Below are 27,231 nucleotides of genomic sequence, written 5' to 3' on the forward strand. Positions count from 1 at the left end.
GTCCGCGTCCAAGCTGTAATAACCCATTTTTAATTTTTTCACCTTCTCCAAACTCATTCTACCGCATCCAAACAAATAATGCACCATTTTCATAAAAGTGCAACATTCCGGGGAGACACGCCATCCTATAATTCAGTTTGATGCTTCTTAATCTTGAGGAAAATAAACATTTTTAATCACGGACGATTCCCCCGTTTCATCTAAAGCAGCAGCGGCGGCGGCGACTGCCGACTGTGAAGCTTTCTCTCGCGGAATGTACGAGACATGCACGGGTAAAATAAAAAGCAATTAATCCCGGACTAATCAGAACGGCGATACCGTACGAGCGTCTTTTGTGCGCGCGGTCCAAAGCGTAATTACGCTTTTATTGTGGAGCTGACAGCGCGTCAAATGATTGGCTCTCGAGACGGCAAAATGCCTCGTCAAGTCGTCTTTTGTGTTGACAAATTTGGGCGACGACGACAAGTTTAAAGGGGCAGCCGTGACTAACGAGGTATCAATTATTTGACATAACAACTTTGCCGAAACCGTTTTGGAATATTCACACGGCGCCCGTACGGCCTCCCGCCGTTTAACGAAAGATGATTGTGAGCGATCGGAGGAGGCGAAGTGTTTTCTTGACCGAATCCGCAATCAATCAATTGCTAAAGGTCAAACGTTTTCCCGGGTGTGATTGTCGCGCAAAGGATTACCGTTTGTTTTAATCATGTTACGCCAAAGCCAAGACGTGACCTTTTCATTTTTTGGAGGTGCCGTGTGAGTCGTTTTTTTTTTTTTTTTATAATCTTGAATTGCAAAAAAAAATGATTGACGTTGCATTCCGACTTGAGCTTCAAAATGAAGTTTTAAAGTGGTATCGGTGTTGTAGTATCGGCACCGTTTTTGAAGTCCAGGCCAGACACATTTTTGAACATTTTAGATGCTGAGCGTTAAAAAAAAAAAATCTCCCATCTGATCAATTTATCGATCTAAATGTTGGTCCCCGATCAATGTCCTCCTTCGGCTTAATTGATTCCGTATTTCAGTGCGGGAGATGTCTCCTCAAACGTCATATCGACTGCTGTGTTTTTTTTTTTTTTTAATTGGTTCGGTTGAGGACGAGCTCGTCAATAAAGTCTCTGCCTGCCACTGGTGCTCCGTATTAGCAGCTCTAATTTAATAATGGTGGAAGGGAGAGAAGCTGAGCCCAGTCCACTTTCCTTCTTTAAATGTCAAGACACGCTTGACACACACACGCGCACACGCGCACAGGACGTACATACACTTTTCCAAGCATTTAATATTCATGCCTTTTACGTAACCTTTACGTAACGATGGGACGTGTTCCGATGTGTTTGTGTGAGTCTCTCCTCTGTAGTTTCCCTCATTATGAGAAAGCTCTTTAATGTTGGTATCCCAGTGGAGAAGAGAAAGGCGGTGTAAAAATGTGTGTGTGTGTGTGTGTGTGTGTTGTTATTGCGGGGAGAAACGTTGGGGCAGGCACCAGACAGACACTCCTGCTCATGCCGCATGATCTCGACGATGATGACGCCCATTTTCGACTCACTCAATTCCATGCAGGTTACACACACACACACACACACACACACACATCCGTTGGCACCCGTGGACACACGATGCATAAAAGGAGACGGCTTCGGTATTGAATGCAAAATGCCAAATTTCCATACGTTGCCTCCTAATGTTTTATTCTTGTACAAATCATAGTTTTACATTAGATTGCCAATCTAGAAGAGAAAAATGACAACTCTAAAATTTTACAGCAGGGGTAGAAAAAAAAACGGGCAAAAGATGCAATCGATTTAACAAGAAGTATTTTGTAATAAACGTGAAATATTATAGTGTATTTTTACAGGAAAAAACGATCAATTATCATAGAAAATTGTAACTTCACCAGAATTAATAACGCCGTTTGGGAAAATCACACTTTTCCGCAATCCCCAATGGCCGCCGCACGTCTGCTGCCATCTACTGGTGAACGCTGTTATTACAACCTTCACCAGCTCAGCCGCCGTCAACATTTTTGTTGTTAAAAAAATAAATAAATTATCAAGGGCCACTCTGAGCAATGCCGCCTTCCCCTCCAAGTGTGTCGAGAGGACAAAAAAAAAAGGATTGTCCTGTCCGTGTGTACCTGTATCACCCATGTGTGTTATTCTCCAGTGAGCGTGTGCGTGCTCTGTTTACCACTGATAATTCCCCCCCAGCAGGAATGTCAGCAGCAGGAATGTCAGAGTCACGCTCTAACTCGCGGTCCATCTGCCGCTCGCTGTCCGCCCACCTCAGCATCTTACCTCGCCCGCTATCAGCGGACTCCATTTGAAACGGCCCGGGGGGGACGTGGCGGGGGGGGGGTCGTCATCCCAAAGATCAGGAAGAAGAATCTCAGGGTATATTGTGCGACTAACAGGAGCCTTGTGACCGCTACTTGAGCACAGTCACTGAGCAGCCAGATGGAGGGCCAGGAGGCGTTTTGGTAGAGTTCAAAAAAAAAAAAGAGAGCGCATTGGCAGTGGACCCTCAATAAGAATCCTTAAGCACGACACTCGACGGTAATCTGCACACGGTCGCACTTTATCACTGGACTCGGGAAGCAGCTTGAAAAGGGGACATGTAGAATTCGTTCATCCGTTTGCCGAGTCATTGCACAAAGCGACCATAGGTTATATCGACGGCTTGTATCTCAAGGCTGTGTCCTATCGCGGGAGAATAGTGGAGTTGTCGGCAGAGCTGTGACAAGTACAACACGTCCTCCTGTTCAGCCGTGACTCTCGCACCGGCATCGTCCTTTACGAGAGCTAATGGCTTTGAATGCAGATGAGGCAGCCGCGCGTCACGGGTCAACTGCTTCATGAAGTGCTGCCAAAACAAGCGCGGGAGGGACATAAAAAAAAAAACACACACACACACACGCTTTTTACAGATCCCACGCCAAGGGGACAGACAGTTCCAACTGAATGTAAACAGGTGGAGCTCTGGACTTGATTTTTGTTTTTTCCCCCATGACAGGATGCCACTTGGAAAAAAAAGGTGAGGCTAGTGACGGCAAGGCGGTTCTGAGAGAAGACAGGAGCTTGATTTTTGTTTTTAGTGGGTCAATCCACCACAGTGGAAGAAATATATATTGGATAAAAACACATTAAATAATACTAATAAATAGTTTTTTTACTCTTGTGGCATTATGGTATCAAGAAATCATAGCTTTGTTAAAGTGAGGTGAGGATTTTCTATTTAGACAAAAATAGTGCTTTGCTGCCATCTCGTAGCGTGTAGGTGTCACGGCAATACTTGTGGATGTGGGTTGAGAAGTTTTGTTTGGACAAAACCTGCTCAGCTGTAATCTTGTGTTATCTTAGTGTGAGTTCCGTTTAGACAAAAATAGCGCTTTGTCGCCATTTCATGGCATTTTGCCGTCAAGGACTTGTGTGGAAGTGGGTTGAGGAGTTTCAACCAGACGGAAAAAAAAAAACGCAACACGGGCGCACGAGGTGTCAAAAAGGCTTTTTTCCCCCCGCAGTGTGACGCGCTGACGGAGCAAAATACAAATGAGCCGCTTTCAAACACGCAGCGGCCCAACTCATTCAGCCAGCACTCTAATCAGCGTGTGTGTGGAAATGATGACTTTCGTACTAATTAGCTCAGGTGCTTTGGGCAGTGGCTAATAATGGATGCGGAGGGCGTTGATCGCTTTCAATATTTTTGATGCTTTGCGTGCAGACGCGGCAAATTTCGTCGCCTTATCAGGCTAAGAGACGTCTTTATGAGTTTTCCACGATGACAGAGGGGGGAAAAGTGACGGTAACCATAGACGCAATTTCACCAAACGGAAATCTGCCTGGTTCTTTTTATTTCATTAATTCACGAGAAAGAAAAACAAAATGACGGCCATGTTGTCCCTGGGTACTCATCCACTGCATCCCATTAGCCCGCTATTGTTAATGATAATGTCACAACTGAAGGCTGTCGTCGTCGGTGCGTTTGACCCGTCGGCGTCCCCCACCGGTCCGGAGCAGGGATAACACCCCCTCGGAGGGGGCGCTCATTAATCATCTCCATTGAAAGGCGGCCAGAACGCTAGCGGTTCGCCATGCCTTTCTTCCGTCCTCTTCTTCTTCCTCGGCCACGTCGCGTAATGGGGTCACTGCACCCATTTAACGGGAAGGATGGCGAGTCGGCGTGCGCGCCAATGAGAGAGATTAAATAATAAGTAACAAAGTGGGAAGGACAGTGGAGTAGGCAGCAATAAGAAAAGGCGGGAGGAAATAATTACCGAGGGGGAGGTGTTAAGAAAGGATGGAGAAGATGACAGAGTCATGGAGGCTTAGGAAAGGGAAAGGTATTACTTCCATCCACACAGGAGATTGTGGATTTGACAAATATTTACTCATCATAGCTACAAAATGGCAACTTATTGTGGAGTCGCCAAACAGTCGCAGTTTCAAGTTGTAGCAACTCGAAACTTTTTTTTTTTTTTAATGGGAGACTTTCAAAGCTGTGTGAGCTCATTTGTAGGAGAAAGGGATGAAGATTAGGTCCTGTGAGGCTTTTAAGGATTTGGGGGCCATTAAGCATAATGGATTTCATGTTAGCCTTTCTTTCTAGTCGCCCCCTTGTTGGAGAGAGGTTAGCCGAGATGTTGGGCGTAAGGAAGTTAACCGTCGTTCTGTCACGCTCGCTGCTCTCGGCGATGAGCCAAATCCTCCAAAAGAAAAACTCCTGAATATATATTTTTCTTTTGTTTTTGTTTTCCCAGACTACTGTTAACTAATTAGGGTCAGACTTGGAAGTTTCTTTTGTGCTTTTCTTTGCAAGCAGCCCACCGAATTTTCCCACTTGGCGACTGACTGTGCAATTATATACGATAGAAGTCAAGTGATGTTACGGGAAAAATGAAGGCACATCGTAATTACTCTGATCACACCATAGCGCATAGTAATTACGCTGCAATTACTCTATTGTACAGCGTTAAAGCCTTGTGTCGACACGTTCAAGCGCAACTAAAACGACAATCAATGAGAGAAATGAAAGCGTACTATGATTGTCGATACACGCAAATGGCTGTTTGAATTTCTCTCATATCCGAAGGCATGCTTTTGTCTTCTCCAATATACTTTTGTGAATTATTGCTATGCTGTTGTTAGCGCGCTAATGGTTGATTGTTAATGGTTAAAGTCACGATAAGCAATGTATCTGATTAAAAAAAAAACATTTATTTAAGTCGAGTGTATCGCAAGTCAAATTATGCTATGCTGTGTTCGCATGCTAACGGATATAGCTATGCGGTTAGCAGTGTCGTCGTTCCGCGGCCTCAGAACATAGACGTTTTCTACTAATGACTTAAATTCGTACTTAATCCTACTCAACGGCACTACAAATAAGCTGCACAGTGTACACGTGGCGACAGATTCGGGATGATTGACTTGTTGCTCAGCAGTTGTTCATTTAAATGTGTTCTCTGCATTTGAATGAGGATTAATTAAGAGCAGAACACGCTGCGAAGCCAACAAGGACGCGAGGCTGCTGATATTGCCAGGATGTTGTTCCATTTGTTAACTCTTCAGTCCAAAGAAAAACATATCGAGAGAATGTTCGTTGAATTCGCCTTTGTAAAAATCTTGATTGGTTAACCATTCAAATCAAGCTAATTTACAGATGAAGTAAGAACTGTGGATCGTAAAGTCGGTTTCACTTAAGATGAAATTTGGTCGGCATGTTTATCATGAGAAATATTTCAAGAAACCATGTTTGAAAAAACACAGGAAATTGGCCATTTTGCTTTGAAAGGGCCATTTTAGACTTAGCTATTAATCTTTGTTTGACTTCAGCCCTCCCACTTGGCAACATGACATTTGGTAGGCATGTCTATCATAAATAGCACAACAAATACTCAAAAATAATTTCCCGTAAAGTCAGGCATTTTGATTTGGAGAGGCCATTTTGTCCAGCTGTTAGCAAATTGAAGCCGCAGCCTAAATGGTGGCAATTTGATACTTTCAATTTGAGACTGTCATAACTCAGCTCCGCAAGGTCACATCTCGACCAAACGTCTTGCGGGTGATGAAAAGCTCCACCCCGAGAGAGATTGATGCTCCTAGAGATCATCGTTCTTACCTACGAGCAGGTGCGAAATGCCCTCGTTCGTCTCTCTATTTGGGCACCCGCCGTCGTTCTTGGTCGTCGGCGCAATTAGTGATGACAAAGTACAACATTTCTCCCAGCCCTCATGAGTTCATGCGCATATGTTATGAGGGAGAATGTTTGACATTTAAAATGAAACCTTGAAGGCACGGCGCTGACATAATGCTGTATGACAAACCGCCTTTCTGTGGTCCACCCACGTGCCTCCTCTTGACTGTGTACCATCAAAAGACAAAACCAATATTTTGCAAAATGAAGCATTTTATCCGTGGAGGGCTCTCCTCCGGTTCTCATCTGACAAAGCCAAGCCGCCGAAATAAATAAAAATACCAATCAATTTCAGGGTTGTCGTGTTCAACCTTGACAACGTCGTCGCCGTCAAAAAAAAAATGTTTCACCAAGTGATCACTAAATCAACTGTGATGTGACGCTAGCTTGTGAGGTTTGATTCAATAAAAGTGCCGACGTGAAAGTACAAAGAGGTCCCGGCGCTTCCCTCTCATAAATCAAACCGGAAAAAAAGCTACAGTGCGTTATCTGCCACCCCCCTCCGTCGCCGCATAAACATGTCGCAAAACACGGCGCCTCCAAAAGCCGACTTAAATGTCATCATAAATGAAGAGCAAAGTCGACTTTTAGCTCTCCCTGCTAAAATTTGGAAGGAGGTGATAGGAGACGTATTTACCGGCTCTCCCGGTGCTGACTATCCATGCTAACGTTAGCGATTTGCATTGCATTTGTTAGCATTACGCTAATCTGATTTTGCTGTGGTGGTTGTTTTAAAAAGATCTGTAATTCTCTTACTATTAAGTCTTCTCAGGGATAATCTCAGGATAATCTATTTTTACCCCTGATCGGTCTTAACACAACCCACACAACAGGATAATCGATCCAGATAATATTGATAATCGGGACAATCATTATTTAACTATTCGTAACACACCACAAGATAATCACCCTGGATAATCTTTCCGACACATCAACACACGAGGAATAAATGTTATATTGTGCTTTACGACTTGTTTCTGCATCGGGGGCCAACATCTCATTTGGATTTTTGTCCGTTTGATCTCAAAACCATTTTGCAAATGTGCTGAGTGTCCTCAGAGGATGAAATTGGAAAAGGAGAAAAATCCTATTTGAGAGTCCGTCGTCGCTTCAGGTGCTTGATCAGCAGCTCATCTGCTTTACGCTTTTCCTCCCAATTTCAGCCCGACAACCCGCGCTAATCGGCAGAACGCGTCGGAGGGACGCGCGTGGTGTCAAATCCCTAACGGCAAGGAAATGAAACTTTGAAAGCGGCGCCGTCCGTTCCCTCGTTGGAAACGTCAGGCCGGGCCCGGCCCCTGCCGTCTTAGTGTCGGGCCGCCGGCTTACGAGCGACACGCTGACAGACGTGCATCAGCTTACCAGAATAAACACCTTTGCACAGCTGCCATCTTGTGTTCGCAAAGCAGCGTAGTGTCGTGTATACAAGTGGCTGTTTTTAAAGCTCTGATTCCATTTCATCATGTTCGTAGAAATTTTAAACATTTGTTTCTCAGTCTTTCAGTTTCGTTTCCACCCCGTGTTAGATCAAACTCTCAACCTGGGTCGAATCCTCCACCCAGCATTGGCTTGGTACTTTCGGACTCGGCGCTGCTCTCACCCAATTTGGGTTTCTTCTAACCCAACATTTTTTTAAAAGATCACCCACGGAAGCTCGTCTTCCTCCTCTTCATCCCGGCCCAAATTAACGAGTCCTCGGGCAGCCTTAAGCCAGCAAACGCCAGCTCGCTGATCTCTCTCCTCCCTTTTCATCTCCCCTCCGTTCAAATCTCCTCGTATCCTCTCTAGCCTACCTTCTTTCTTATCGTCCTCTTCCTTCTTTCCTCCCTCCCTCCCTCTCTCTCTGGGCACGCAGAGCGATGGCTCCCGTTACTGCAATGCAGAGGCCATTACACTATTGTGCTTGTTTACCGGCGCCGCGCGGCCGTGTGGCGCCGCCGATACAAGAATGTAAATGTTTGCGTGAGGGATGACCTCGCCGCGCTCAGCCGCCGTTTGTCAAAAGCCTCTGCGGCGACGCGCCGCCGCCGCTTCGAGCACATCCACAACGGCGGCAAAAAGAACGAGCGAATGAGAGTTAATCGTTTTTTTAGGAGTGGGATAAATTACGTAGATCGCGACGGACGTATCGAACTGCAGGGTCCAGTGTAGACACAATCAGGAAAAAGCCAGGCAGGCCGTTTGTCGCTTTAACCGTTGTTGAGGTGTAAGCGGACGCTTTTGTCTTTCCGGACAATGGATGCCAATGTGGCCCGCGTCAACTACACAGCTTTAGAGGATTAAGCCCGAGGCGGTGGGGCCGCAAACGCGCTCGCTCGCTTGGCCGCCACGCGTTAAAAAAACACACACACATATGCGATGACAAAGACCTGCTGAGCGCACACAAACATGCCCACACGCGGATCTAACAGTATCCAAGATGGAGCCTCGCAAACAATTTGTAAAATCAGCCCATTGAGACCGTGAAGGCATCTGCGATGGATGTTGTCATGTGAGAACCAGTCGCTTGATGTTTAAAGCGGTCACACAACGGGCCTTCACGTAGCACCCTTTATTGTACTTGTCGGGTCGGCGGGAAGAAGAAGAAGAAGAAGAAGAAGGCGTCTGAAGCAGATGCAGAATCATACTATACAGTCAAGATAGTAACGCCATCCCTTACAACAACCCCAAAAAACAAAGAATAAATATATTCACAACTGCCTCTAATATTTGTAGGAGATGAGCACGTAAAAAGGTACCTTGGTAAAAGATAATTGTTGATAGTTGATAAGTTTTGTCTTTTTTTTTTTTTGTCTTTTTGTTGTCAAAAAAAGTCCCGCATTTGGTCCATAGTTTGAGGAGAAAAGAAAAGTTCAATTAAAAGGTGGAGCCGGGGTTCCTCGAAGCTTGTCCAAATGAATCCACCGCCGCAGTGTTCGTCCGCTCTCGGCCGCTATTCAAAATCAACTGAAAATGCCATGTTGGTAGAATTGGCGGGTCAATGCTAAAGAGCTGACTGAAAGGCTGGAGTTTGCTCAGAAATCGAGGGAATGACTCGCGCTTTGATAGAAATGAAAGTTAATAAGATATCATATAAGATGGCGACCTGATTGGACAAAGTGCTGAAACAGTTTTTAATGAGAACAAAACAAATGCTAATATGCTAGCAGTTGTTATGCTAATGGCGTTAATGGGGATGACATGAAAGAATCGAAACAATTCCAATCATATATTTTGGGATCTCCTGCTCCTTCACTCAAATTGGTCATCTTATCCTTCATGTAGTAGTTTAGATAAATAGATCTGTATTCATTAGAAAAATAAGCCTCGACCGCACTTGCTGGCTGCTCGTCGCTAAGGCACTTTTAGCTGTTTTTTTCCCCCCAACCCGATCCTCCAGCTTTTGATGTTGCGGACCGCTGCCGCCGGCGTGAAAACGCCCCCGCAACCAAAGCGTAGCTCGAGTCATCCCTCCAGGCGGAGATCCGGGAAACCGGTAATCCTCACCGATGCAAGTAGAATGCGGGGCAAAAAAAGTGACCCAGCTTTTCATCCAGGAATAGTTTATAGTGCAGTCCCCCCCTAAGGGTGCCTCGCCAGACTCTGTACAGGACCGCCTGAGAGGGGCTAAAACTGGTACGAGCGGTCCAATACCTCCATGTAGTCCGGCGTGGTCATCAGCCGAGTGCCCTGCTCGCCGCCGCCTTGCTCGGTGGAGGTCGTGGTGACTACCCGCGTCTGAGGCCCGGCAGAGGAGGCGGCGTCCTGCGGCTGGGCGTCCTGCGGGTGAGGGTAGCAGGGCGGCGGCCTGGCGTACCTGTCCGGCAGATCCCGGAACTCCGGGGCGGGGAGTCTGAAGAGGCAGTCCACCAGTTCTACCTTAGGCGTTGGACCCTGGCTGTCGATGACTGTGGGGCACAGGATGCCGTTCTCGTGGAGGCCCGGTGCGAGCGGTGCCACTGCCCCGGCAACGGTGCTGATGGGGGACGAGGTCACCTGGAGGGTCCATTCGCGGTCTTTCTCAGCCGTGAAGCGGTACTCGCCGGGCACTTTGGCCTCCTCGGTGCCGGGGCTTTTGGCGACCGAGATGGTGTCGTAGACGTGGTTGTGTTGAGGTGGCGTCTCGGCCAGTCCGTGGTGGTGATGATGATGGTGGTGATGCGTCCCCTCGGCGAAGATCCCGCATTCCATCTGGATGCCGGCCAGGTCCACCTCGCCCTGGCGACGGAATGGCAGCTTGTCCCGCCGCCTCAGGGTGTACGCGATGAGCGCCGCCCCCGCGAAGAACGCAGACACAAACAGAACCAGAAGGCTTAGAACCAGAACCGAGAGCGGGATGGAGTCCCTCCCAGGCGGGATCAAGGGACCAGGCTCCGGGTCGGGATGGCCGTGCGCCGCGCCGCCTTCGGGCGCGGTGGAGGTGACCTTTGGCTGCTCCTGGTCCTCCTGGGCCTCCAGCTCCGGGCACAGAAGCTCCATGGAGAGGGAGCGCAGGTCCACACCTTTGTTTTTTTCTGGGGAGTGGCACACCACCTCGCCCACCACCACCACCGCGCTGAGGCCATCCAGCCAGCGCTTGAGGGGCGCCGCTTCGCAGTTGCACTCCCACGGATTCTGCTGCAGGTCCACCTACAGAATGATGACACAAATTGGGCGGAATAACTGTCAAGCTGCTTTGCCTGGAATAAATATTATTTTAAAAGATGCCAAATGCGATAGTCAAAACATATTTTGTTTGTTTTGTATTGTTTGACGAGCACTTATGTAATGTAAATGATTTCACTCCGGGGTCATGGAAACTGCGGAGCGCCCGGCATTTATGGCGTTGCTATAAAAAGCGTGATTTGCCATCAATAAAAGATGTTAGGAAGTGAGCAGACAACCTGTACGCCTCTCAAGTGTTGCCTTTAAAGCGGCGCCTTCACAAGGGTACCGCAAGAAGAATCTTTCGTTTTTACAATGAACCCTTCGGTGAGTTTAAATTTAGACGTGAAGTGTAGGTACGTAAACGTATTTTGCTGTTGTAAAGTATCCATCGTGCGTCGGTATAATATATATTTTTTAAAAATCTCAATTTATCCTGTGACCACATTATAAGGTGACACAAAAGTTAAAATGGGAGAATTTCTCAATTTTATCACGGTGCCATTTCTGAAGTTGAGCGTCACGTCGTCATTGGCGCGATGGCTAACTGGAGGGCAGGCGCTGGCACTTTTGCTTCCATCTTAATTAAGGCCACTTAAAACTGGAGATTTATGACATTCAGCAAAATGTCAAACCCGCTTTTTTTTTTTTTTTTTGTGCTGCAAGTTTCCTCAAACTTCCAGCATTGACTTGTTTGACTTGTTTTATTCTGACTTTCTTTTTTATAAATGGCAGCAGTTTTGAGGACTTGAGTTTTTGGAGTTGAACCAATACTAAGTTTTCAAATCAATGAATAATTATGTTTATTAATCATGATTTCAATATTTCTATGATTATGGCTTTATTGAAATCTAATGAGTAAATGCCACCATCCTCCCCAGGGCATTCTTTTCCGTTTCCTTTTTCGAACATCTGTCCATACGTTGTTTACAATCCTTACGCCTGGGCACTGTGTGGGCTACTTACTGTCGAGCTGTCAATCAAACGGGAGCTTTGACAAGGCGGCGAGTGTAAATTACACGGCTTCAGTTAGAACGTTGACAGCCGCCGGTTGCAGGCAAGTTACGAGCCGGCGGGGATACTGGCGTGTAATTATCGCCAGGCTTTTTAGGAAATTAATACCAACAACAAAGCGCCACGTGGAAAACAAAACGTGGTCGATTTGGACTTTTTTTTTTGTGTGTGTGGCTCATGAGGACAGCTAAACTGAAATTATTAATATGACGAATATGTTTTGTGTGAATTAATGACCGCTTTGGCAACACAACAAAGCGTTTAGTTTTTTTTTTTAAATAAATGCCACATTTTCGGAGGCTGACAGGAAACACATGGTTAGTTACCGCAGGTTTTAAATTCATAGATGTGAATGTGACGTTAGTGGTTGTTTGCAAAGTATATATTTATGTCCACTCATTTTCACCATTACAGAAAATGATGTAGTAAATTGCAATGTCGACGTGACTTTGATTAAATTTTCAGCTCTAAAAAATCTTTGTTTGAAGCGGCCATTTTACACTCGGTTGTATCTTCTAGAAAGTAAAAAAATAAAATAAAAAATCCCTGGCACCAATTTCACCACTTGTCACATAATTGGGTACACGTCAATCAAACCATGAGGCACAAAAAAAAAAAAATCTCAGACCCATTTCCTAAATTGAACAGAACGTCAGCCACTTTGGTTTGAATCGTCCATTTTGCATTCCGTCTGTGAAGTTGGAATAATTTAGCCGCTGTCACCAGTTTCACCGATCAACGTGAAATTGGGCGGACATGTTTATTAATACCGCACGTACGAAAAACTTTTAAGCAAGTTTCAAACTCAATAGGGAGTTGGCCAGTTTGTCTGAAGCGGTGTCAGTTTGGATGATTACAATATTCGGAGGATTCACCATAAAAAAAAAAAAAAAAAAAAGAGTTTTATGACGTCTATGTGTGTCATCTTATGACAGCAAATGCTGCTGCTTTTGTCTCCCCTGCTAAATAATGCAGTGCCAGTCATCCCCATCACATGAAAAACATTAATATACTCCACACAGCGTGCCATGAAATCCTTGCCACTGTGGTTATAATTATATCCACGGGCGTATTTTTGTCAACCAGATAAAAGAACGTGCAGCAGCGACGGGAAAATAAAGAGCTTTTTTTTTTTTATTGACAGACAGCTAATCTGTTAATAGACTTGGAGACAATGATCGCGCCCCGAATCAATATTAAGATGATTAAGTAACGCCACGGTGGCGCCTGGCTTGGTTTTGATCATTGCGGGCCACCCGCGTTCTCTCTCGGGGGCTGATGGAGTCGTAAAATTGAAAGTGTTTTTGCTGTTTAAGTGGAATTCCAACCATTTCTAACCTCTGTGATACTGGAATTTATTGTCACGGCACGTTTTGGTTAAAAAAAATAGCTAGCCTGCAGCTAGCGTGCGACTTAACGGTCCACATCTTCTAAATGCTAAATCTAAACCCGGCGACTGACCACAAGATGCTAATGTAGCAGTTTAGATCTTTACTCAGTCTTATCAAACATCAAGAGATGGTCAAAGGGAATCCGAAGAAGTCATTTTGTTCAGGAAGAAAATGTTGACGGCTAGACAGTTGACGGCTAGCGCAAGAAGCTAATAAAGAGAGTGTCAAACATGACAGTCACAAAAGATCACAATCATGGTCACCGTCTTCACAAAGCGTTGGCAGCTGGTTAGCTTTGATATAAGAATACGCCAGAAGCATGCCAGAAATCCGAAAAGTAATAGGAGAGTTTTGGCATGAGTTTGCCTGATTGAAATGACGTAGCATGACCGTATAATAGCCGTTTGTGTTATGGGCCGGGTTCATCTGACCCGAAACCTATTAAAACGAGTGGAAAATGTATTAGTGTGAAAAAAAAATCAGGTTACATAGGTGACAGACTGCTCCGCTCTGGTTTTTCGGAGCTTTTCTTCCCGTGTTTGTTTGCCTCCCCGCAAATTCTCTGGTGGATTGTGACCCACATATCAGCGTGAGAAAATGACACGCGTTACCGCCTCTGCTTCTTAGTGAATATTCATGAAGCGATTATACCGTACGTACGTGTTAAATCTGGTGACTTCTCATGGAGGCCTCGGCGTATACTTTGGTGCAGGAATATCACTCGTGTAGAGGGTATGTCTGTTTTGGACTTGGTCATTACCAGAGAGAGCTTTCCCCGAGTACTCATTGCCCCAACCGTAATCATTTTTGGCCAGGACTGAAACGCTGAATCACTTTTTCTTGAAACAAATAACTCGTTATGGTGACTTTTGAGTATTTTTTTATATCTTTTCGAGAGTGCTCGCAGGGAGGTGTTTTTGCATGGCGTCCATGAGTGGGTGTTAGGGTCTAATCCTGTTCTTGACGCTCGCAAAGACTCTTAAGCTCGGCACGCTTATGATTGTGACAATGGGGCTGATTTTGAATGCACGCAGAGCACAGAACATGAACCACCGACGGTGAGGCAGTTCGACGGCCGCGTTTGCTTTGTATTCATTACAAGAGCTACCAACATGGCATTAATAGAAGTGGAGCCTAACCGATTAGCCGGCTGGACGATACAAATTAATTTTGCCGTTTTTTTTTTTTTTTTTCCTTCCGATTTCTTGCATCCGATTGTCAGATCGTATTAAATTGACAGTTGACTGTTAGCAAGGCAGATGGGACAGCATAAAAATTTGTCGTAGGTTGTAGAGAGCCATACGTCGCCTCGTTCCATACGAGCCAAACAGCGATTTGATTTCCGTTATTACCCCTTAAAAGAGCTTGCAAACAACCCCACCCCCCTCCCCAAAAGCAACCAACAGATGCTGATACTAAGAAGCCATTTGTTCTGCGGTGGAATTACAAAGTTAGCGGGGCTCTCGGAAGGCTTTATGAACACTGACAGCGGTTCCCTGATGGTGTGAATGATTCACGCTCATCAAAAAAACACTAGGACTTTTGTCGCCCTCTCCCTGAGCAAACTTTAAGGCAACGAAGCCCCGCCCACGGCTGGCTGCCATTCTCAGCGGAAGCAAAGCCCCCCTCCATCAAGGCTAATCCACACCCACCGCAGCGCAAAGAAAAGCTCGCCTAGCGCGATGTACTCGAGGACAAAATATCTCGCATTCCAGCAGCCGTCCTTATCGCTTCATTGTGTTTTGCCACGTGATTGCAAGGTCAGACAAGCAAAAGCTCTTTAGTCTGACGAGAGGTTTTGTCTTTCTCCTGATTTATTAAGAGCACTTATGCAAATCTAGCCGCTCGCAATCTTCCCCGGTGATAGTAATACCTGAGGCGCCGCCGACGCCGCTGTCCCGCGTGCCACAACAACACACGGCGCACATGAGCGAAGAAACACTGTGCCTCTTGTTTTTAAATTCAACAATGTTAACAGTAGATTGATGTCAAGAGAAAGCGGGGCTGAAAATCAAAACAGAAAGGATTATTACGGAGGAATGCGGCGACACGGAAACTACCCAGCTCCATGCGGGGAAATAAATAAGCTCCCTGGGACATGATCATGCACTGGTGGTGTTGTGCGACATGCTCAGCCACAAAAAAAAAACTTTTCCTCTAGAGACCCTTGATGGGACAAATGGAAAAACCGCTACATTGTGACATGACCGCGCATCAGATTGGGTTCAAGAACAAAGTGGCGCCGTGGGAACGCTAATCATTGTCTCAAAAATCCAAAGCAGACAGGGCGGAACAAACACGGAGGCACATAACACTGTGGACCTGCACCAAGACTGCGCTCGACCTGCTTTTTAATTTGTAGCCAAAATCCAAACCCGGGAGCCCCGGTAACATCGGCCAGCCTTTCTCCCAACGCTCTCGTGTTTCAAACCTCCGGAGAGCACAACAAAGCCACGCTGCAAGTGTTCTGCCGAGCATTCCCGGGTCGTCCTGATCCTCCAGTGCGGTAATCCCGGTCTCCTGGGTTCTTTTGGTACTTGTGCATCTCGGTCTCTTGGCGGGCCTGCCGTGCTCCGCTAGCGCATCCCCTCTGTTCCCTCCCCTGACAGCTCGGCTCCCTCGGCAGCTTTAATGCAACCCGCAGCAGAATGGAGCCGTCCTGCAGACTTAATGGCTGCCCTCTAATTCCGACGCCTTCCACATCACTGCCTTAGGGTCGAAGATATGAAACTCATGCTCTGGCCTCCGGGGTCACGTTTGTACACATTCATCCATTTTTAATGTCCACCCTACACATGCCGAGGAAAAACCTTCTCGCTTTCTAGAATGAAATAACCGAGTGTCTTGTTATGACTCATTCTTTTGGTTTCAAATAATCATAAGCGTAATCGGTGGCAGTACATCAGAGCCTGCAAGGGGCGGGATTGTCAAACCAGGCAAAAATAGGCTAGCGAAGAGTCGGAGAGCGGGCCTTGTTTTTGTACATTTCGTCAAGCTGTGAAAATACGACACGTCTTGGCAACGGGCGTGTTAGTTTCTTTTAATCTGCTCGCCTGACGTGTAAAGTAAATATAGTTAAGCGCCTTTGTGCGAGCGCACGCGTGTCGTAAACAAGCGGCGGTGAGCCGACGCAGTTCTTTCCTTGCTGTCATTCAAGATAACGGTTTGATGAAGGCCTCTTGCCAGATTTCAGATTTATATATCTATATAATTTATTTATTTAACCAGCAAAAACATTTGAACCAACCTTCACCAAGCCGGTGAGATGCTCCAGTACACCTTCCATGGGGAGTTGCAGCAAGTGGTTGTTCCTCAGGTTGAGGCGGGCCAGGTTGACTCCGGAAAACACGCCCAGAGGGAGACTCTTTAGAAGGTTGGCATTGAGGAACAAAAGCTGCAGGGAGGGCATGGGGTCCAAGGTTCCTCGGTCTATCTCTCGGATCTCGTTGTACTCAAAGTAAAGGTACCTGAAGGAGAAGTGTAGAAGAGGCTTAAAGGAGCGTTTTGTCAAATGGATTCATTGGAATAAGCGTGTTGATATTGTTTGCGTGTGTAGGAGGAATTTGTATTTCCCTGCGTAATGTTTGTAATTCCGCGTGGGTGTGTATAATTCTGTGTGTTGGTTTTTTGTGTGCGTGAAATGTGTGCGTCAAAATGATTCCTGATTAAACTCATTACATGATTTGTTTTTTAGAAAAAAAAAAAGGACGAATTGATGAAGTTTGCAAGTGGGTCGTTTAGTAAGAGCAGCGGTGGGTAAATTGCTCTTCTTCGCCTCTCAGCATTATAATTACATAAATGGATATTTATGGAAATTAGCTATACAGGAATTGGTTTTAATACACACTTTGTGTGTGTTTGTGTGCTTGCATGAGCGTGTGTGATTTAGGGATGTGACAGCTGGTTGCAAGTTCAAGGGGGGGCAAACGGGCCACATTTAATTTTTCAAAAGGACAGATGGGTGAGGTCATTCGTACATAAAGTTGAAATAGTTTGCTCATCAGAGTTAGTTTTTTTTCTTCGTTTGGACTTTTGCTTATTTAAGTCAGATACTTTTAATAAGTTGACGACGAAACGAACGCAACAAATATTTCGAAAGACTCCTGATAATGTGAACGCCCGGCCGGCCAGACGAAACGAAGCGGACCGCATGTGGGCCGCTGCTGATATGTTGCACATCCCCGCACGGGACACTATCAATCTTTAAGACCTTTCCAAATCGATAATAGTACTAAGAGTGAACTTAACACAAGTCCCGGCTAAATCCTTTTCCTTTGCTCGCCAGCCGGTTAATAGAATTCTGCTGCTGAAATGAGGCCTGCTTTAAAATTAATTAGCACTTGCTCACCCCTGAGCCTAGTACTAGTGTTTTGGGTTTTTTTGCAGGTCCAGTCTTTCCTCTTCTTTAAATATTAAAGACGGATAACAGCATCAATCTAATTAGTGACTGTAGATGTTTGCCAGAAGCGTCATCGGGAACATTCGTCAATCCATTTTCTATATGCCCTCATCGCGAAGGTTGCTAAGCTGGAGCTTCTCACGGCTGACTTTGCAGTGGCAGGTTACACCTTAGACGGCCAATCGGATGGCACAAAAAGACAAACGACCTTTTACACGTGTCCGGGCCAGTTTGACACCATCCATCGCATACTTGATCGGATTAGTTGAGACTTAAAAAAATAGCTGGCGCCGCGACATCACCAGATCCTATTTGAATGACAATCGAGCAAAAAAAACAACAACAACAAAAATCCCGTTTTCCTCAGGAGCACATCCTGACACCTTATCAAGGCATTTGCATGCACATACAAAGTAAACATTGGTTCATTTCTGAGTTGTCACTCACAGCTACCTCACACCTCCTCATAGCCTGAAGCCTGCCACTAGGCTGTGTGACTGACTATTGATAGCCTGCAAGAGAGAATGGCCTCCTTCCCTTTCAATCAAGCTTCAGTCAAATGCTAATCGCCGCACAACCTCTCGGCACGGTGAAATTAATTTCCCCGTATTTATAAACAAACTTTGAAATACGTAGTCACGACGTCCTACCCGAGATTTTGCAGCCCCAGGAACATTTCGGGGCTGAGCCGCTCTAGGTTGTTTCCGTTCAGGTACAGGCTCCTCAGGCTGGTCAGGCTGGAGAAAGCGCCTTCTTGTAGGTAGGAAATGCGGTTGCTCCCCAAGTGCAGTAGTTCCAAACTGGAAAAGTTCCAGAAGTCGGTGCGGTAGATCCTCTGGATCAAGTTCCCGCTCAGGAAAAGCTTGCGTCCGTTGAGCGGTCGCGGCGTCAGCTGCGACACGTTGACGAAGCCATTCTCCTTGCAGTTGACGGTCAGGCCAAGGTTGGTGATGTGCAGGTTGCACGTGCAGCCCATCGGGCAGATGATGGGAATGGGCGGCCGGGTCTGGTAGCCCGCTATAGGGGGGTTCTGGTTGGGGCTCCGTGACGTGGGCGATGTCCTGGAAGGCCGAGGCCTCTTGGTAGGCCGTGGGGGCTTATCCCGGTCCCTGCGCTCGGCGGAGGAAGAGGACGAAGACGTGGAGGTGGTATGAGTGTTCTGACGGGAGCCGTGCACCATGGAGGACGGTTTGGTGGGTCTAACCCGCCCCGGGTGGGAGTTGGGTTTGGAATTAGGGGGCAAGTGTTGAGGCTGCGTGGCCCCGGTGGCTCGCCTGCCTTCCGCTTGCAAGTCCTTATCCGGGAGCTCAGCGCAAAGCTCCTTGCGAGGGATCTCCCTCAAGTCCTTGCCGTGAAGATGGAAGGGATACTCGCAGGTAACATCCCCCACCACGGCCGTGTAGGGGATCTGACCCAGCCACTGCTGCAACTGCACTGCCTCGCAGCCGCAGTTCCAGGGGTTCTCCTCCAGCTGAATCTCCATCAGGGAGCGACCCACGTATTCCAAGGTCCCGGCGTATGCCAGACTCTTCAGACGGTTTCCCCTCAGGTCCAGATGAGTCAGCGACACAGATCTGGAGCAGAAGAAGGAGGGGATGATGGGGGAAGTTAATGAACGGAAACTGCCATTGCGGACAAGTCTGATGATGAATGCATCTTTTAGTCGGCAATAAAACGGGGGACACGCTGCCAACGAGCAAAATCGACTAGAGCCCAGTTGTCAGATGCCTGTAAAAGATGATCTGGAGTGATTATCCTGTGGTGTGTCAGAACAAAAGGGAACTGTAGGGGTCCATTTTTGTTTAAGGGGTACAATAAGTATACCCTTGAGGGTCCTGTTCCAGTGACGATCCATTGGACCCTTTTAAAATCTCGCACCGTTCAAGAGACGCTCTTAACGCCTACACCACAGGATAATCGCTCAGGATCATCTTTAAAAAGTAAATCTCTACTTAACACCTTCTACATTCGTTCAGGATAATCTTTTGGCGACCGACAGTTGAGCCTTTGCTGACTTTGATAGGAAGAGAAATAAAAACTGGGCCAGATGTCGGTACGCGCCTTGTCGTACGTGAAATCAGATCAGTCACCTGAAGAGATGCGCGGGCAAGATGGGGATCAGGTTGTCGTTGAGGATAAGAACCCGCAGCTTGTAGAGGAACCTCAGAGCGCCGCTGTCGATGCGTTTAATCACGTTGTAGTCGGCCTGCGGGGTGGACAGCAGGGGCGAGCGGTGAGAGCTGGCAAGACTTCTCTGCTTCTCTGAACACTGTCAGAAGCACTGAGTAACATTTACAACCTCCTTCGAATATTTGTTCCATGAAATTGAACCGATATTCCTCGGCTTCGCCGCTTACGGTACGTGTTTGTGGTTGTCGGGATTATTTCTGTCCTCTTTGATTTCAGCCTCACTGCGTTGCCATGCCGATCTAATCTGCTCAGAGCCTTCAGAATCAGGAGTGCTGGCCGCTGGAATTTCAGTATTAGCATTGGGACAGTTTGTTAAAGCAATCAGATTTCAAATTCCCCCACCCCCCTCACAGGGCACTGATTACGTTAGCGTTTTTCCGTCCTCTGCTCAGTTAGCAAAACCGATTTGACACTTCAACTATGCAAGTTGACCACTTGCACCGCTTCAAGCTCCGGGTTAGATGGAGATCAATCGCGTAGAAGATTCCGATGGGTGATCTGAAGCTTTTTATGGTTTACTCAAGCGTCAAAGAAGCCCGGAGGCACATGGAAAGGATTTTTTTTTTCTTTCATCTCATGATAGGTAAACATCTGTAGCTGTTAAATTAGTGACCTGCATATGCGCAGACGGGGGAACTCTGATGTCTGCAGGCTTGGGAGGAACAAAGATGAGATTGATGCCTTGGAGATGACACTATGCCATACATATTCAAGACGTAATGTTAGGGATTCATTGTCTAGCTCTATAAGATGAGCAAAAAGAGAGTGGGTGGTGGTTTTAGATTTATTTTAGACACAACTTGTTACCGACCAGACAAAACAACCAAAGCTCAGTCCCCGAGCTTGTTTATTATTCTTTATCCTGACAATATCCAGACTTGCCAGCACGGTTTCAGCTCAATAAATTCACTTGGGTTCTTTAATAATCTATATCACTGGTGAAGGTGATATGGGTTTCTATTATTTGATAAACAGTGAGCGGCTTCAGGTATGTGTCACGGTTGGTTGTTATGAAATTCCATTTTGGGATAGCACTGATGGTTTCTATTCTTACGAAGGTGGGATGAGACGGCCTGCCACTGGTGGGCGGTAATGTGAAAACCTCCGGGGGGAGATTCTCACACTTTGGCCACCTGCTAGGCGGCGTCTATTTCAGCAACCTACCTGGAGGTACTCCAGAGCCTCCAAGCCGGCAAAAGTGTCATTCCTGAAGACCTCCAGCTTATTCTCGTGAAGGTAGAGCCGTCGGAGCTTGGCCAAGCCGTGGAAGGCGCCCACCCGGATGTCCTGCAGAGCGTTGTTGCCCAGGTTTATCGACACGGCGTTGCCTAGGTGCTGAAAGCCGTTGCTATAGAGACGCCTTAGCGAGTTCCTCTGGAGGTTGAGTTTGAAAGGGCGGACCCACGATTGGGACACCTGAATGAGGTGTTTGATGAGTCATCTCATCAATTATGTGGTTTAGAAGATGGAAAGGAGGCTACCTGGCTGCCGTTGGTGAAGCCCCGCCCATCGCAGTGCACGTGGAACACGCCTTCTTTGACCTCGCACGTGCACGGTTCGAAGCAGGGTTCGTCCACTTCTTCCTCGGAGTTGTCCACCAGGGGGGTGTGCGTGGAGGTGGGCGTAGGGGTGGGGCTGCCATGCGAGGCCCGGGCCAGGCCGGCTGCCGCCGCGCAGCCCAGGGCCACGGCCAGGGTGACCCACTGCATCGTCGGCGCGCTGCTTCTCCCAGCTCAGCTCAGCAGCCCGGGGCGGCGGCCTAGCGTCGGCCCCGCGCTGGCGTCCATACGTCGCATCCAACGCGACAAGGACACAAACACAGTTAAAAGAGGGCAGACAGCAGAGTGAGGCAGCTCGGGATGAATCAGATTGATGATGCGTCACGAACATCGCCAAGCGCACAATGCACGTTAGATCACAGACGCCCCGGGGCACGAAGGCAGGGGCCGGGGATCGAGAGCCTTACCAAGAACAAAGCAAATTGAACGTATGGCGGCGCATCTGCGAGACTTTTGAAACAAAACAGAGCCAGGTGCTCACGCGTGGCCAAAAGACAACTCCGAATTGAATCCCTTGAGATAAGAGCAAAACATTTGATCGAAATTAAATTGCAACGTAGTGGAATGGCATTTCTAAATCACACAGGCTACAATTGGAAAGGTAGAGTCAAGTTTTCGCGCTGCGTAGTTGGAAAGTAATATTTATCATTCTTTCTGATTGCTGCACCGTTGATGTTCAGATAACCGAATCTGGTTGTTTTAAATGTACACTGCGAGATTCTCATTGTTTATGTTTAGTTAAAGTCTGGCTGAGCACGTTTACGTCTAATCCCATCCCGCCTTGCCTCCTGTTTTGTTTTGGCAGTTGTTGTTTCGCATCACGTCAGTCTATTGTTTACGTGGCTGTACTGACGAAAGCAACAAAAGGCAACCACGTGCACCCGTTCACCTGCGAATCATTTAAAAAAAATCTCGTTCGAGTAGAGATCCATGAATATATTCATCGGCGTGCTCAAATGCCCCGCCGAATCCGAAATGTCATGCGTGTGTTGTTTTTAATGTATGCAATATGAATATGGGCAAATGCAAATGGGGATTCATAATACTTCCGTCTAATGAACTGCTCCATTTAATAGCTCCAATGGCAATCAGGGAACAGAAAGCGAGAAGGGCAAGGGGGTCCCGTCGTCTACGTTGGCGGTTCCCGTCGGAGACCCAAACGTCTGTTTTTAATTCAAAACAAAGTGGAAAGTATTTGGGAATGGTTTGCGACGCTGACAGCCGATACAAGAGACGCAAACGGGGAAAAGGTGCTGCTCAGTCATGGTCACAAAAACACTGCGGAGGCGCCCGAGTCTTTGCAGGGGCATCTTTGCTCCCGAGTCTTAATGAGATCTAAATTGGATAAAGCATCTCAACGCTCGCAGACGGCGTCGAGCACTGTCACGCGAAATACAATAATGATCCTGATGGCGCGGTGGCTGTAATCATACAGCAATAATCTTTGCGTGGGGCGGGGGCCGTCCGACTAGGAGGCAGCGGTGGAAATATCAGCGCCCGGGAGAGGAAGAGCAATCACAGAGATGATTACGACAAGAAAAACAAGGGTTGCATTGGGAGGAGGCGGAGAAAGCTGGTGGCAGGCAGGGTTAGAATAGTTTTTTTCATTAGAGTTTCATTTCCTTTTCTTTCAAGGATTTGTATCTAAGAGCAAGTTGCTTAGTTTTTATTCCCCTTTTTTTTTTTGTTGCAAATGCTTCATCTTATTTTATTTTTTCCATTTTTGATATTGTCTGTCTACATGTGTTGCTCCACCGTGTTCAGATAAACGTCGCTGAAAGGGTTCGGCCACTTATGATGCTAACTGTTAGCATTGAGCGAGCAAGCCCTCCCCAATGATTTGGTGTTCTCCTCATCAGTATATCGACTCACGTTTATCTCAAGGCGCCGCCGTATCTTTCGGGCCGATCGATGAAGCGGGTGGGCAGTATGTGGCCCCAGGGCCAAGCTTTGCCCACCCTTGGCATCAAGAGTCACAAGTCAGCCAAGTCGGCCAGCCACTCGGGAGAACGAGAGCTCTCGCAGTGAAGCGGCTGAAATCTGATATTGATTACATCCTAACGCTCGCTCTCGCTCTGCTTGCATGCATGCACCACCGACAACTACGTGCGTGTGTGGGGGGGGGGGGGGGGAGGTCAAAACAGACACACAAAAAGAACACGTTCCCATTGCCTGCCAAGCTTTCCGACACAGGTAGCGAGCCACGTGTGGATGAGCGAACGCTTTCATAATAAACGGATGTAATGCAGAATAGCTCGAAACACAAATCCTGTAAAAGCATGAAAACACACACACACACACTGAGGAAGACTTTTGGATGGGCTGCCGAAGTCGCACACAAACACACACACAAATACAGCATTATCTTTTGAAAGCACACACCCACTTCCTGACAGAGTTGGCGCAGCCCTTCTCTGCTTTCAAGGCAATCAAGGTATTCTGTTCAGTTGGCCAACATAACAAAAATGAAACAAGACTGATTTTGCCTCATCCAAACCAAGACCATCTTCCTTCGTAGAAGAATGTCCAAAATTGGTGAGGCCGACATTTAAGTGCGCTGCACACACGAGTCAATGTTCTCTGATCCCCGACTAGTTTGAAGGCGCTTAAGATTGTGTTTGTGGAAAAAGACTTGAGGAGAAAAATCTGCCCTGTTTTGATTCATCGCTTGGGGCTGCCATTTTGTACGGGACTGTCGAATGAAATTAATGTGACTACAGGCCGATCCACTACTTGGGTCAATTCGACCCAACTTTCTTTCTTCTGTGCAACCCCAAATGTTGGGTCTTTTTTTTGTTGTTGTTGATTTATGGTCATTTTGTACAAAACAACCCAGAAAGTTGAAAGGCCCAAATTGTTCCAAATTGGGTTTTTCTTGACCCAAGTTTTTTTTCTTTTTTAATTTAAATGACAGTGTACACTCTAAAACGGTAAAACACTATTTTTTTTAATAACTCACAAAAGAACCCCCAAAATTGAATATCCCCCAAAGTTGGACATATTCCTTTCTAAACGCAAAGTTTGGCAAAATGACTTTTTCCCCAATTATTTGTTCTTGCTTAAAACAAAAATGATTTTTCTCATGTATCCTCCATTGGGAATCCCTGCCGTGGGCCAAGTCGCCCACCGCAGACTTTGGAACCAATCGTAATGTTGCGGAGCTTCGTTTTGAATCCCCGTCTGTCTTTGCAGGAGCGTAGTCCTGCTTCAATTGAATTGTTTTGTCTCGCTTTTCAATGACCCTCTCTCACGAGGACTGACGCAGGCGAGCTCTGGAAATGACGGCCACTTCGCTTATCCCTCCGGCATATTATTCCTGTCACATAACTCCGGTGTCTACTGACCCCCCCCCCACACACACACACACACACACCCTCGTCCTCTCATGTCCGTCAGAGTAGCCTGGCGGTCGGCTTCTGCATACTCCAAACGTGCAACTGCACTATCAGGCATCAACAAGCACCCCCCCCTCATCCCCCCCCCCTTCCCCCCAACCCGCACCATCCCTGATCAATGGCATTGAGAGGGAAGAAGAGGAGGAATGGTAGTCTTATCGTTCTTATCATCCAGCATTAAAAGAAAAATCAATTAGCCGACATACAGTATGTGAAGGCATGACCAATTAAACAGCCAAGTCATTAGAACCATTTAACACACGGCGACCGATGGAAATCCTTTACCCACCCCCACCCCCCCCACACACACACACACACACACACGTTGTCTCACACGTTCACTTAGCACACACACTTAAAAGCATTGACAGGGGCTTAAAAAAGCCGGTGAAAAATACTCACTCAGTCCTCCGCCAAAGAATCAGTGAACGACCGGGAGAAGACTTTTACAGGCTGAGTGTCGACATAGCGCTCACGTTCAGCCGCACTCTCCTGCATGCCTTCTTTTCCTCTCCTCTCTCACTCTCTCGCTCTCTCTCTCCTGTGGAGGCGGATGAGGGAGGCAGGGAGGATGATGATGATGGGGAGGAGGAGGGGATGGGGGGACGTGAGAAGACTGCAATGAGGAAGAGGATAGAGAGGGAGGGAGGGAGGGAGGGAGGGAGGGAGGGAGGGAGGGAGGGAGGGAGGGAGGGAGGGAGGGAGGGAGGGAGGGAGAAAGCTTTAGGATGCAGGTCCGCTTTTCCACATCGCAGCCCGGGGGAGCTGCGGCATCGGACAGCCTGATTGGCGGCCAATCGACGAGCCCAACGATTCAACGACAGAAATGAAGCAATAGAAATTAGGAAACGGCGACAAAACCAAATAGTTTGAACGAGATGGATTAGCTAGTTGTAGGAGTACAATTTAAATCGATTTGAATCGGAAAATCGCCTTTGATTCGACTGAATCGAATCATTGTAGTCACTGCGCCGAATCGTTTAGCGCTCACCGCTAATTTTTAGCCTACGTACATATACGTTAGGGGTGTAACAAAAAATGATTTTAATCGGAAAATCCATTTTGATTTTAAAGATGCGAATGCATTGAATCGAACCAAATCGAAAAAAATTATCACTATGCATATTGAATCTTTTTCTTTTATTGGAAATAGATTGTATATTGTACGTTCCAATATCCCCCCCATCCACCCCCCCACCCCCAAATGGGCTTTACCAACCAAAGCTCAACATCTCATCTTACTTAATGCATCTCAGCCCCCCGTGCCTTTAAGCACCGGCAGTTTGCCGTGCGCGTTGCCATGGCGACTCTCGCCATCTGGCTTTTCGACGCGCACGCCAGCACACACGTGTCAGGCGAATGTTTTTTTTTTTAAATTTATTTACTTTTAAACGATGTGACTTTCATGAGAGGAAATCACATGGAGGCCTCAGAAGTTCAGAAGGAGCTAAACACCTGTCACGGCGTGAAGAGGAGGAGGAAGTGGGAGCAACAGATGTCACCACGTCGCAAATTAGCTTTCCGCGCGTAGCCGCTTTCGCTAGTGACGAGCGACCGGGCTACTTCACGTACTGGCTTGTCATCAAGGACGCTTTTCTGATGATTCCTTCAGACTCTTCTTGAGTGCTTCTTTTGTTTCCCTCTTCAGCAACTTGGGAACAATTTTTCTTTCAACTTAAAACAAAGATTGTGAAAGATTAATATTTCAGTTATATTGAATTGGGGGGGAAATTGATTGACTTTCATTAAATTTTATGAGACATGGTGCGAAGCCTGGGGGGAAAAAGATGCCTATTGTCTAAGATTAAAAACGGAGAAAGAAGTATAAATGGCCTCAGGCTGACATTTTGAACATCACCGCTCAATTGTGTTTGGTCACGTGACATTCGCAACGCGAGCCTGAAGACGCGTTAACATCAATTTCCGTCGACAACAGATGGATTAATCTGATTAATTCTTATTCAGTATATATTCACAGCATGCATATAAAACAAAGCCTGACCAAAATGAAGCGTAAGCTGTTTTTCTTTTTTTAAAATTGCAGCCTTTGCAATTTAAAAATTTAATCCTTCTACTTTGTACATTGCGTTCGATTTGAATTTATTTATTCAGTCCAGGAAGCCGGTTACTGATCTTGTATCCTTGACACTTTGGGGACATTTCTGTTACTTTTGAGCCCTGGAAAAAGTACCCCACCCAAAAAAAAAAAAAAAAGCCCAAGTAACGATTATTTATAGCTCACTATTCCCAGGTAATGGCCACCAAATGCTTTACACGAACAAGCTCGGAATGCAAAGTAGCCGGCCGGAGACATAAGCATAAAAGAAGAGCGACAACAAACGCATAAAAAGGAGCCGACAGGAAAGCAGAACGCAATTACGTGACGGCTCATGATAAAAACGTACGCTGTCCTCGAGCGCCGATCATCGGCTAACGTCTCAAAGTCATTCTGGATTTCTTTTTTCTTTGATTGG

The 27,231-nt window shown here is 46.7% G+C and overlaps 1 protein-coding gene across 1 annotated transcript; it reads right to left on the bottom strand.

Moving 5' to 3' along the window:
* Positions 1-8,762: 8,762 nt before the first annotated feature.
* On the bottom strand, positions 8,763-21,562 carry LOC133169372 (SLIT and NTRK-like protein 3). Its single transcript, XM_061301516.1, has 6 exons — positions 21,285-21,562; positions 20,968-21,219; positions 19,704-19,819; positions 18,264-19,187; positions 16,462-16,681; positions 8,763-10,794 (listed from the first exon to the last, which is right to left on the bottom strand). The coding sequence occupies exons 1-6, from the start codon at positions 21,510-21,512 to the stop codon at positions 9,793-9,795; spliced, it is 2,742 nt and encodes a 913-aa protein (XP_061157500.1). The 5' UTR covers positions 21,513-21,562; the 3' UTR covers positions 8,763-9,792.
* Positions 21,563-27,231: the final 5,669 nt, after the last annotated feature.

Source organism: Syngnathus typhle, linkage group LG16 (genome assembly GCF_033458585.1).
Source record: "Syngnathus typhle isolate RoL2023-S1 ecotype Sweden linkage group LG16, RoL_Styp_1.0, whole genome shotgun sequence".
NCBI classification, from domain to species: Eukaryota; Metazoa; Chordata; class Actinopteri; order Syngnathiformes; family Syngnathidae; genus Syngnathus; species Syngnathus typhle.

Bases quoted from the DNA above. Each gene is read 5' to 3' on its own strand.
- LOC133169372 (XM_061301516.1), bottom strand. From the start codon at position 21,512: ATGCAGTGGGTCACCCTGGCCGTGGCCCTGGGCTGCGCGGCGGCAGCC. The intron at 19,820-20,967 runs GTAGGTTGCTGA...TCCACCCCGCAG, and splicing joins AGGCTCTGGAGTACCTCCAG to GCCGACTACAACGTGATTAA. The intron at 10,795-16,461 runs GTTGGTTCAAAT...ATCATTCTGTAG, and splicing joins ATCTCACCGGCTTGGTGAAG to GTGGACCTGCAGCAGAATCC.